This window comes from Apodemus sylvaticus, chromosome 5 (assembly GCF_947179515.1).
Source record: "Apodemus sylvaticus chromosome 5, mApoSyl1.1, whole genome shotgun sequence".
Classification (NCBI taxonomy): domain Eukaryota; kingdom Metazoa; phylum Chordata; class Mammalia; order Rodentia; family Muridae; genus Apodemus; species Apodemus sylvaticus.
This window is the reverse complement of record NC_067476.1, coordinates 112107639-112120882: the sequence shown is the minus strand read 5'-3', so window position 1 is coordinate 112120882 and position 13244 is coordinate 112107639. Positions and strand designations below refer to the sequence as shown.

The 13244-nt window shown below is 43.5% G+C and overlaps 1 protein-coding gene across 4 annotated transcripts in view; it reads left to right on the top strand.

Annotated features, from left to right (window-relative positions):
* The window catches only part of Ckap2l (cytoskeleton associated protein 2 like), a 32015-nt gene extending 22110 nt beyond the window's left edge, over positions 1-9905 (top strand). The window contains exons 6-9 of one of the 4 annotated variants that reach the window (XM_052183593.1): positions 603-758; positions 4840-4900; positions 7298-7481; positions 8787-9905. In XM_052183593.1, the coding sequence (XP_052039553.1) occupies positions 603-758; positions 4840-4900; positions 7298-7481; positions 8787-9012 (627 nt within the window). In that variant the 3' untranslated portion in view covers positions 9013-9905. Of the gene's footprint in view, positions 1-602; positions 759-4839; positions 4901-7294; positions 7482-8786 lie in introns of all 4 variants that reach the window. The other 3 variants (XM_052183592.1, XM_052183595.1, XM_052183594.1) reach the window with 3 other exon arrangements.
* Positions 9906-13244: the final 3339 nt, after the last annotated feature.

Sequence of the window (13244 nt, the reverse complement as noted above, 5' to 3'; positions counted from 1 at the left end):
AAAGTAGCCTTAAATCACAGTTCACAATTCTATTGATACCTGGTACTTTGAATATTTTTAATATGTAAGAAGTGTTTATTATACTAGATCTTGATTCTGTTTGTGTCTTTCATCACATAAAGATAGAGAACATATTCTTTACCTTATGTTATGGTACATTTTTTTTTTGTCTTAAAATTTAAAGGTTGAGGGGGGCGGTGGAGAGATGGCTCAACAGTTAAGACACTGACTGTTCTTTCAGGTATCCTGAGTTCAATCCCCAGCAACCACATGGTGGCTCACACCATGGCAACCACGTGATGGCTCACAACCATCTGGAATGGGGATCCAGTGCCCCTTTCTGGTGTGTCTGAAGACAATGAAAGTGTACCCACATACATGAAATAGATAAATAAATCTTTAAAATTCTTTAAAATTTAAAAGTTCAAGTTAAAAATATTGAACTGTACAATTAAGATGGGGGTGTTTATATGTTTATTATATATTTACTATACCTCAGCAAAATTGAAATTTTAACTTCAGAAAAATGAATGGCTATAATTCAGAGATATAAGCATTAACAGTGATGTGGTAAAAATTATATCTGGCAATTCTTTTTCCAGGGTGTACTTCCTAATGAAATATTTGCCATAGTGTCCAGTATTCCTGAGGCTGAAAAATTTGCCAAGTTCTGGGTGTGCAAAGCAAAGTTATTGGCAAGTAAAGGCTCCTTTGATGCTATTGGACTGTACCAAGAGGCCATTCAGAATGGGGCAGCAGTGAGTATCTGTCTTGGATGGCTGACGTCAAATTCTCTTTCATGGGCTTTCTTTGTTGCATGCAATAGTATGGGTCTATACTGCACTGTTAAACTTCCATTCCTAGGGGTAAGGGGGTAATAGGGTAAGTGTAGTCAAAGTGCATTAGACGCACACCTGGTGATAGCACAGTGAAGCCCAGTGCTTTGTACAATTAACACACTAGCAGAAACGTACTTCACCTCACAGAATCTGAGGTAGAATGTATTGGCCTTGTTTTTTGTTTTGTTTTTTTCAAGACAGGGTCTGCCCACTTTTTCATCCCAAATACTGGGAATAAAGGCAATTAGCTGTAGAATGTATTCTTTATTAATGCATCAATTACTTCTTAGAAATTACATTTATACCAGTAGAATTTGGGTTTTTTTGTTTTGTTTTTTGTTATGTACCCATCTCACTTAACACTAATTACAGAAATAAGTAGTTTGGGAAATAAATGTAGAAAGTTACAATATAGTACAAGATCCAACAGTTAAAAAGAACTTAATGCATTAAATTCAGAACATCACTAATCCAGAGTCATTACATCAAGTACCTACCTTTCTAATTCTAATACCAAAGAGAGCTGGGCAGTGGTGACACACACCTTTAATCCCAGCACTTGGGAGGCAGAGGCAGGCAGATTTCAGAGTTTGAAGCCAGCCTGGTCTTCAGAACAGCCAGGGCTACACAGAAGAAACCCTGCCTTGGGAAAAACAAAAAAAACAAAAAAAAAAAAAAACAAAAAAAACAAAGAGAAACCACCTTCTGCAGATAGATTTATTTACAAAGAGAATATCAAGTAACTTCACACCTCTTTTCCCTCCCGCCCGTGGCACTCACTCCCAGGACTGCTCATGGTGCTGCACTGTGCATTTTGCTCAGTTTCCCTCAGTAACAACTTTTCCTCATCCACCCCTCACATTCCTACTTCCCAGAGCAAACTGATTCCGGTTTTATCTCTGTAGTTTCAAAAGACATTTTTACTTTGCTCTTTCTTGATTTTGCTCTTTCAGACATAATTTGTGAACTTGCAGATAAGGACATGGCCTTAACCCTCTCGTCCACAGATCTACCCATCCCCAGATCTCACACACATGCCGGCAGCCCCGCCTATTCTTTTGCCGTCTTCCATGTTAGCACCATGTGAAAACCCTGATCACTTCAGCATCTTTACTGTTATTCATGTGTAAGAAACACATGGTTGTACTGAGCAGTGGAGCATGTACTATGGTTGCTTTGCCTTTCAAACACATCTACTTTTCCTAGAATTAATTAGTTGTTTACTTTGCCTATGTTTCATTTTCTGGGTATTTTTTATATAACTACTTTTCATAGTCTTTAATTTTCTAAATCATGTCAAGATTTCAGATAGTCTGTTGGTTTATTTTTCTTAGAGACCCCTCTAGTGTATTCCAGGTTGGACAAAGATTTGCTCTGTCTTTACCAGATGTCCTCTGGCTCTGGCCCCCAGCACCGCAGACACTGTTTCCACAGTTCTTGAGGAAGGTCTGTGTCTTGTTTCCTGAATTACCTGTCTCTTCTCCAGGACTCTTCCTCCACTTGTATTGTTGTTTCAGTCTCCATTATTCACTGAAGGATTTACTCAGATGCTGGTGAAGTTGGGATATACACACACCCACACAGGTAGACTTGAGAGGAGTACCAAAAGCACCAGGGGCCGGGGAGATGCTCAGCCAGTAAAGTGCTTGCTCAACAGGCAAAAAGAGCTGACTTTGACCTCTGGCACCCATATAAAGTAGCTGGTAGTGGTGAAACACACTTAGACCCCAGCCCTGGTTAGGCAGATGGGTGGGTCCCTGGCATATTCTGGCCAGCCAGCCTGGCCTGATGGATGATGCTATCTCAGAAAACAAGATGGGTGGACTCTTGAGAGATGGCAAAGGTTGACCCCTGGCATACATACATACATATATACATACATACACACACACACATATACATACACACGCACACAAAGATACATACACACTTAAAATGTTTGTACATACAAAACAAGCAAAGGCTCTGGCCACATGCTGTGGGCTACCCAGTAGGGTGATCTAGCTACAGTGGTTGATAGAGAGCCCTCTACCAGAACCAGTATCTTCAGGTCTCTCCTCTTTAGCTGGTCAGAGTATTTGGGAGATATGCCAGACTCCCTCCTGTGAGCTAGGATCTGTGCTGAAGAGGATAGACATTGGGGAGAAGAGACCTGGGAATCTCCTTAGCCTGGAGATGCTGATTTATCCTGTTTTCAAGGAGGCACCCACCCTAGTCTTCCCTCAGAAATGTGGAGAATGTGTCCAGTTTTCTGTTAGCATGGAGAAGGGCAGGGCACAGTCACCAGGCTGCATAGGGTCAGAGGTAGAGGGTCTGGCTGCAGATCTGACTCCTCAGTAGATGCTCCAGGAGCCTCCTCTCCTGTTGTTGAGTTCAACAGCTCTCTATGGTCCACATGTCAGGAGTTTCCTCACTCCCACCCAAGATCGGGCTCTCTGGGGCCGTTGGCAGGCCTCTCCAGCATTCCACTCCCAAAGTCTCTCCTGGGCTCCTTAATCCTTGACTCTTGTCTCAGTAGAATCTCAGTAGAGATTAGAAGTAAGTGAGATTCAGTCTGTCATTTTTTAACAGAAACCTATACAAATGCAAAACCTGCTTCATGAAGCTGGGATTACTCCAGCAATCCCAACACTTGGGAGGCTGAGGCAGGAGAGTTGCCATGAGTTTGAGACTAGCTTTGTCTACATAGCCTGACTTACTTAGCTTAGCCTAGAGTACATAGTAATACCGTGTCTTTAAAAAATTAATGATAAAATATGCTTGATGCAAGTATTTTATACACATTCATTACAGTATGTGTGTATATTTCTAACTTCAGACACACCTTAATTGGTTGTTTGGTTGGCTTGGTTCTTTTGTTTGTTTTTTGTTTGTTGTTTAGGTTGGAGTAGGGTTTTTTTGTTTTATTGAGACAAATGTATGGTGTCATTATGTAGACCAAGCTAGCCTGGAATTCCTAGATCTGCCTGACTTTACCTCCAAATGCTTGGATTAAAGGTGTGTGCCACCATGCTTGGCCGTGTGTGTGTGTGTGTGTGTGTGTGTGTGTGTGTGTGTGTGTGTACAAGTGTACGTGTGTGCTTTATTAATTTGATACAGAGTTCCAAGTCAGGAAAGAGATTCTAACTATAGCATCCCCACAGTGAAACAGCAGCTGCCCTCCCTCTGTGTGCTCTGTATGGTTTACATGTTCTTGCAGTGGAGCTTTTGTTTTCCTCTCTTTTCCTGTCTTTACATACAGTAACTAAATAAAGGTGAGAAAGAAGAGGGAGGCCAGGGAAGATACAGAAAAAAACTTTTAAAAAGCCAGCATGATGGGACTGGGGGGAAATTCTTCCTAGAGTTGAACCTGTGGTTCAGTCTTTCTGAAATACAATGCCCAAATGTTATCATGAAAACAAGAACTAAACAGACAACAGAGGCACATGGTGCACTGTCTGTCCAGATTTTCTGTCTGTCTAGCTTTATATCTTAGAGGCAAAATCTTTATGTAGGAACACATTTTTAATGATATGATATAAATTATTAGAAAAAAAGAATTTGGTTTAAAGAAACTTTGAACACATCTTTTCACTGAAACTGGATTTGCCAGTACTAAATCGACATGTTCAGTTTCTTCATTTTCCCTTACAAATCTTTAAAATTGAATCATTTTAAGTGTTTATCACTGAATATGGGATTGAAAAGGAAAACATTTTTTTAAAAATTTATTTACTTTTTTTTTTATTTATATGAGTACACTGCAGCTATCTTCAGATACACACTAGAAGAGAGCCCAGATACAGATCCCATTACAGATGGTTGTGAACCACCATGTGGTTGCTGAGAATTGAACTCAGAACCTCTGGAAGAGCAATCAGTGCTCTTAACCGCTGAGCCATCTCTCCAGCCCCAAGAGAAAACATTTTTATTGCAGAAAGTTTATTTGATGCTAAGCAAAGCTAAGCTCAGTTTTTGCATGAATGCTTTTAATACCATTTGTTTGTTTTGTTGCCTCCAGCCAATACAGGAGCTGCAGGAAGTTCTGAACATTATGCAAGATACAAGCAGAAGCACAGAAGGTATGGTTACTTCTTAATTTCAATTCACCACCTTGAGATAACACAAGTAAAAATCATTGTGGAACATGTAGATCAGAAGAATGAAACACCCCCACTCTTGATTTCCATGGCCTGGCCTTTAGAGCTGTAATCATCCACTGATTCACTTCTATAATTACTACTTAAATATGTGCTCAATTCTGAGCAAAGGTTATATTCACCACAGCAGCCTAGACTAGTGTGTCCTGCTTTCCTGGAACCCTCCAGGAAAACAAAATAACAGTTTATTAAAAGAGACAAAAGGAAGAGATGTTGTGACTTGTTATATGTTTAATCATCATAAGTGTGTTAGTTAGGGTTGTATTGCTGTGAAGAGACACCATGACCACCACAGCTCTTAAAAAGGAAGGAAAACACTTTACTGGAGCTGGCTTAGTTTCAGAGGTCTGGTCCATTATCGACATGGCAGGAAGCATGGCAGTGTGCTGGCAGGAGTAGTGCTAGAGAGGGAGCTGAGAGTTCTACATCTTAATCCACAGGCAGCAGGAGACTGTCTCACTGGGCGTGAGTTGAGCGTATATGACCTCAAAGCCCACCTCCACAGTGATGCACTTCCTCCAACAAGGCCACACCTCCTAATTTGCCACTCACTGTGACACTCAAGCACATGAAATTATGGGGTCCACAGCTATTCAAACCACCACAGTGAGTTACTGTCACTCATCTAGGTTCATGTTCTCTCAAGAGTCTCTCTCCTTACTTAGACGTCACTGTCACTATTTAGAACCTTTAAAGAATGTGTCTATGGGGGCTAGAGAGATGACTTAGCAATTAAGAGCACTGACTGCTCTTCCAAAGGTCCTGAGTTCAAATCCCAGCAACCACATGGTGACTCACAACCATCCATAACAAGATCTGATTACCTTTTCTGGAGTGTCTGAAGACAGCTACAGTGTATTTACATATAATAATAAATCTTTAAAAAAATTTTTTAAAAATCTGTCTATAGATTAATTGGGTCAAACTTAGTGACAGATAATAAATGTTCAAGATAACCTTTTATATGAGTGGAAAGGTAAAATATGCTGTGTCTTTAGAAGATAAAATAGGTTCTTACCCAAGATGTCACATAAGAATAGATTTAAGATGGCCAAGTTGGCTCATGCCTATAATCCTAGCTGAGAATTGTCTTAAATCCAAGGCTAGCCTGGACTACAAAGTAAGACCTTTTCGTTTGGGGTTTTTTTTTTGGGGGGGGGGGAGGGGAGAAGGAGAATAGATTTAACTAGGAACCATGAAGTCATAGAAACACAGATAGCTAGTACTTTGAGGAGCAGAGTGGAATATTTGATGTGGACTCAGGCGAGACTAGAGCTCAGATAGTGTAAGGGGACTGGGAACCCGCCTTTGCACGTGCTGACCCTTCTGACCTTCCTTAGGACCTCGGCCTTTAGATTCAGTGTCTGCCGTCCTAGCTTGATTCACTTCCTTTAATGTGTTGTTGAGCTCTCATAAAAATGTTACTATGACATTTTTTTATTCACAACCTAATATTGTGGAGGGATTAAGAGATTGAATACACGGGCTGGAGAGATGGCTCAGTGGTTAAGAGCACTGACTGCTCTTCCAAAGGTCCTGAGTTCAAATCTCAGCAACCACATGGTGGCTCACAACCATCTGTAATGAGATCTGATGCCCTCTTCTGGTGTGTCTGAAAACAGCTACAGTGTACTTACATATAATAAATAAATAAATCTTAAAAAAAAAAAAAAGAGATTGAATACAGCAGCCGGGCGGTGGTGGCGCACACCTATAATCCCAGCACTCTGGGAGGCAGAGGCAGGCAGATTTCTGAATTCAAGGCCAGCCTGGTCTACAGAGTGAGTTCCAGGGCTACACAGAGAAACCCTGTCTCGAAAAAACCAAAAAAAAAAAAAAAGAGAGAGAGAGATTGAATACACTAATTCTAATAATGACAAGAAAATGATCCAGGGTATGGTGAAGGAGAGTGATTGGTCTCTCAGAGCGCTCATGAGAGTAGAAGAGAATGTGGTCAGTGCTGTGACAGGATTGAGGATACATCTTCATTCAGCAAATATGCCCAAAAGGGTGTCACAGGGCATTGCAGTAGGGCTTGGTAAGAAAGGGGGGGGGGGGGGGGGAGTATCGGGCATGGATATGATCATATATGTTTTATAAATGTTTGAAAGTTTCAAAAAATAAAAATACTATTTTGTAAAATATAGCATGGAAGAAAACCATATAAATGACAGCTGGGATCACACCTCTTTATCTGCTCTGCAGAGTCCATGAGGGTTTCTGGCAAGTCGCTGCTCACACTGCCTTGCTTTATTGATTTCTAGTTTAACTGTTAAATTGCTTACCTTGCTTCCCTTCCTGGCCTTGTGTGCACAGCAGTCACCTCTGACACCTCAGCTGCTGGAACTAATACCACATCGGCAGAAGAGCTGGCCAAGGAGGAGGAATCTGAGCAGCCTTGCCCACCTCTAACAGAAACGGAGCAGGTGGCAGCAACAGCAAGGATTCCCAAGGCAGAGTGGGACAACCCTGGTATCAAATTACAGGTTGCCCCCATCCCCAGGTAAGCAGACTCCAGCAGACTTCTGACTACAGACCTGATTCTGGTTGAGTTCTGTTTCTTCTACATATCCAGAGAAGCAGCTCAGAGACCTCTGCTTCAGGTGTGGTGAAAGGGTAGGTTAGTGATTAGTGTCAGATAGTGTCAGAACGATCTTGGGACTGCAAACGGTCAGTGCTGAAAGGAGATCTAGGATCCAGCCTCCATTGGCAGAGATGCCCAAATCCCAGTCTCTGGCACTCAGGAAGGGGCTGAGGGTAAGTAGAGGTTAGAACTGGACAGCCAAGCAGGGTCATTTCTTTTCTGTGTGTATACCATCCCTCCCTGCCACCCTGAGACTTCTGTGAAGTGGGTGTTGCAGTCAGGCTGGTACTGGCCTGGATCCACACCCCTCCTGCATCCAGCACCTCCTCTCCACTCTTACTTGTCCTACTAGCCTGACACCAAGGGGAGCTGGCTAGTGCTATCTCCCAAGTTAGTGTGGGAGAGAAGGGGTGGTGACCAGCCCTGGGAAAACATCTAGGGGTCAACTGAGTCTGTTAAAATCAGAGCCCACTGCTCAGAGCCTTCTGTTCTCTAAGAGGGCTATGTTCAAGGCAGAACTGCAGTCGTTTTAAAGCTGTAAGATGGTCTGTCAGTGTTCTTTCCAAAAAAAAAGTTTCCTCTCTCCTCTGCTCATGCTTCTGGAAGGGCTGTACCCAGGAGTGCCGAGGCAGCAGCTCTGTCCTTCCTCCACCCGAAAGCACGGCTAGCCTGACCCTTAGACATCATTTGCCCCTCTGTTGTTAGCTCATGAAAGCAATCAGTCAGCCCAAATCTCACTGCCATTGGCTCCAAATGCACTATTATAAGAGCTTTTTAGCTGACCTGCCTACTAGTTTCACATAAGCTAATGCGGCTGGTGGTTTCGTGAATTTTGGGTCAGTTGTGAAAAGGTTTCTAATTGCATTGGCAACTTTACAAGGAAGATAGATGCCGAGTTGCTCCTGTTTCAATATGTGGTTTGGAGTGGCATCTTACTAGGTTTTAAGTAATTGACAGTCAACAGAAGAAGGAATCTTAGATGTCGTTAATACAGTCAAGCTTGGTGGTGGGCCGGTTTCCTCACAGCCTGTGAATGGTTATAAGATAAACAAATGGCAACTGTAAAGCAGTTGACTTACGTAAAAACCACTTCCCCCTTCATTCATCAGGGAAAAGCCAGCGGAGGCTCACACTGTGCATTACTATGGAGTAAGAAACAAGGAAGGAAAACAGAGCGTCCCTGTAGCCATGAAGGTTGTGAACACATCCTTTGGTCTCTTTCAGAATATGTGGAATGCCAGAAGTGCAGGACATGAAGCTCATCACTCCTGTGAGGCGCTCAGCGAGGATCGAGCGGACGGTGGCGCGCTACCCAGAAATGCTGCAGGAGCATGACGTGGTCGTGGCTTCTCTTAACGAGCTCCTGGAAGTGGACAAAACAGAGTGCTTCATCTTCCGTGAAAATGAGGCTTTGCCTGTGACACTGGGCTTTGAAATCCTTGAATCATGACCTTTTGATATTTGTGGTTTTTGTTTTGTTTGTAAGATAACCTGAAATAAATGTGTACTGAGACACATTGACACAGATGATAGACTCTTGGGTGTCAGAAGTAATGCATTGCGTTTACTCTCAGATTGTATATTCCCATGAGAAAACTTTTGGTTCATGTATTTGTTATATACTTTATGATAGTTTTACAGTACACATAAATTTCAGAATATCAAATATTAATTTATCTCAAGTGTAATAGGAAAAAAAAGTTCACACTTTGCTGATCTTCTATAATCCTATTGTAGTTATTCTTTGTACCCAAAGGTTGGTACTGTGGTGTGATGGACTGACTCTTGGCATCCACCCTACCCTGGAGGGCGAGTTCCTAGAGTACAAGGATTTGACTTTTGACACCAGCTCACCAGGCTGGAAAGTCAAACTCCAGACATTACAGAGAAGTTTGTACTAGCCACATCTCCACTCAGATCCCAGAAGATATTTGTAGAGACCTTTGACTTCCATCACAGTGACCCTAGAGATGAGGGTGACACTTGTCCTCTCTTGGTGGGTTTCCTCTAATGAAGCACAATCCAGAACTGAGGCGGCAGCCCAGGTTTTATTTACAATCCTCCTTTTGCACATGTTATTGAGAAATGCTTCAAGTAAGGACCAAAGTGGGCACAGAACTTGCTGCATCCATCCCTTTTCTGCCAGAGGACTGACAGCCTGAGGAAGCCACAAGCACCCCAGAGACTACAGCAGGGGATTTGGGCAACTGCTCTTAGAAAGGAAAAACAGTTGTTTTGTAAATATAACAGAAAAGCCTAGTTGTTACATGTTTAAATCTTAGCTTTGTTACTATGATTACTAAGTACTAAGTAATATCTAAAATAAAAACCACTGACTGTTCATCTCTGCCTGTTCTCTTCATTATCAAGGTGATGGCTTTAGTAAGACATGGGGGCTTCTCTGGGAAAACACTGAGGGAAGCCATTATTACTAAGAGGCACATTATTACCCTGGATAATGGAGGAGGTAGACTTTTAGCTGAGGGAAGCAGAGCCACCTCTCAAGATCAGGCTTATACCGCCGAGATTCATCAAACTCACCCAGAAAGTCTTCCTGCCAGAGATCAAGCCCTCTGTGAGAAAGATGCTCGATCCACCAGCATGCCGGAATGAATGCTACCAGCTCAGATGGTTGCTTAGTGACCACAAGACTTGCAGAAGCATTAAAATCAGCAAGCTAGAGTCTGAAGCCAGGCCCTCCATCGAAGAAGGGGCTTGCCTCAGACCTCAGGTTCCAGCTTCAGTCCTCACAGGCCTTGGGTGGGGCCTGCAGTGCCAGACTCAGCTGGAATGGCCCCCTTGTCTGGGCCCTCTCCTCCCCAGGCCTGAGAATTAGCTTGCTATAGCACTGGCTTTACTTATCAGAACCATCATTTGCTGCTGAAGCAGTTTCCCTCTTTATTACCAGTTCCCTGCAAGATGTCTGGCCACCCCTCCCAGACACTGACAATTCAGTGTGGGCTGAACTGTTAGTATATGAAAATGTTCCAGAGGACTAATTGGAGTGTTTTCAAAGCCAGATCACACTAAATAGAGCCTTCTGGTTAATAGGCTATGCCTGCAGCAAACTACTTGCTAGATATTAAAGTTCTCATTACTGGTGTTTCCTGATAGAGGGCCAAGGAGAAAGCGGGAAGAAAGGAGGAGACAAGCTTTAACCACCTGGGAGGCAAGTGTACAGGAAACTGTGGCGGAAATGTGGGCCTTTGTGTGGGCGTAGCTCATGGGGTGAAGGGATGGATTTTAGAGGGAACTATCATAGTGACTCTTAGAAGCTAAGATTGTATATGGCGCCACTCTATCCCTGTACAGAATGACTGAGCCAGAAGACAAGGGGGAGATGCACTTACCAGTCCTTGCTGCCAAGGAACTCTGCCAAGTCGTCCACGTACTAGAAAAGACTCAGAATGTGTTATTTCTAAGAAGAGCTCCATTTTTTCAGTCATCTTTCACACCCCCAATCTAAATAGTTTAAGAGGAATAGACTCTTCTGGCAGCGTATATGTGACCCACACCTGAACAACGAGAACTCAGCATTGCCATGACAAGGGGCACGTTCTGGAGGAGGGAGTCAGAACCATGAAATACCCTTCCACAATCATTTGGAAAGAGACATCCTAATGAAGTTGCTGAAAACATAAGGTCTAAGGTCTAAAGATAGGCGCCTTATTTACTGTGTAGACAAAACCTTCAAGAAAACAGTTCCAGCACAATATAAATGAGGTCACTTCATATCAGTAGCATGAATATGGTTAATGCTATGCATGGAGCGGGCCTCACACACACACACACACACACACACACACACACACAGGACAGGGACCTGCCTCAGAGCTTGCTTCCCACACATCCACTCACTATATCCCTCACTAACTGTGACACAGAGAGGAAAACAACAGTTAGACAATGTGATGGTTTGAATAAGAGGCCTTGGCCGGAGCAGTGGTTCAGGGGTTAAGAGCATTGACTGTTTTTCCAGAGGACCCAGGTTCAATGCCCTCTTCTGGACATTGTGGGCACATAGACACAAGTAAAATAACCATACACGTAAAAATAAATCTTTAAAAAAATAGCAAAATAAACCATAGGCTCATATATTTGAATGCTTGGTCCACTGTTGATAGAACTGTTCGGGAAGGATTAGGAGGTGTGACCTTATTGGAAGAGGTGTCTCTCTGAGGATGGCTTTGAGGTTTCAAAAGCCCATGCCATGCGCAGTTTGTCTCTCTGACTCCCTCCATGGATCATATGTGAACTCTCAGCTGCTGCTTCCACTGTGGTGGCTGCCTACCATGATGGTCACAGACACACCCAGTGAAACTGTAACCTTTTATTAAATGCTGTCTTCTATAAGTTGTCTTGGTTATGGTATTTTGTCACAGCAATAGAAAAGTAAGACAGAGACAGTAAGTGAAAAGGTAGAATCTATCTCCAAGCCATCTGGCTCCAGGTCCAGAACATTCAACACCTGGCTACCAGAGATGAGTGAGAGTCTGATGATCAAGAAATAGCAAACCTGAGAAAGCCTGAACTGTTCCTTGTTTAGCAAGTGAGAGGCGCCTGGGCTGAGAGGACAAGTCAGTGTGAACACATTTGCTGCATAAATATAAGAACCTGCTTTCTGATCCCCAACACCTACAGAAAAGAAAGGCTGAGCAGAGTCCTAAGGGCACCTGCAACCCTAGAGTTGTGTGAAGCAGAGACAACAAGATCTCTAGGACTTGCTGGTCCCACAAAGACTGTCTAAACGGCAGAGGGTGATAGTGCAGGACACCCAAGGCTCTCTGGCCTTCGCATGTCTATGCATATCACACACAGATGCATGCGTGCCCAAAAGTGGGTGGGGTAGAAAGAGGGTCACTGGTGGAGGAAGCGCTGTCATTTATTCTTTAAGTACAGTGGTTAGGCCATTCGCTTTTCCTGCTGCTGGAGATGCGGAGCCAGAATTTGAGTATTGGCTCAGTTACTGGGACTCAGCTCTGACATCAACAGGCCCAGTGAAAGTGTGTGTTACTAAGACAGTACCAGGCATGGTCCATATCCATCCTGGGGCTCTGTCACCTGTCTGGGAGCTTGATGGAGGTGGTCAATGTCAGGTCACAACCAGCTCTAGCCATGGGAAAGATGAAGAGAAGGTCACATGTCCCTACTCATCCTCAAAGAAAGCTTGGCAATGTCTGTCAGATCTATGAACTTGAAGTGTATGTATGTGTGGGAGAGGTGACTGCCACATATGCCTGGGAGTGATGCCATACATCTCCAAAGTGCAGATAAATGGGGTGCAGCGGGTTTAAACTAAAGCCTGCAGCATATGACTCAAGTTAAGTCCTACCCTATCCTGTCCCAGACAAGTTCCTGGGGGCCTGACCCCAAGAATCTGAGGAGCTAGTGGTGACTTGTAATCAGAGTCACAAATATGTGTTTAAGGCCCCACTAGAGTCTATGGTCAGTTGCTGAGAACACAGAGGCATAGCCAGGGAAGCAGAATGCCTTGAAGCCTTAAGTAGGAACAGGAATAACTGGAGAGTCAGGGGGACGCTTCGGGAAAGCCTGGGCAGAGTGTAGAAAGACCCTCTGGCCACCTCTCCTCTCTTTTCCTCCTCTTCTGTTCCCCTTCTCTTCCCTTCCTCCTCTCTTCCTGAGCCCCTCAAGTGTTTTGATGGTTTATACCTTTGTCCTCTG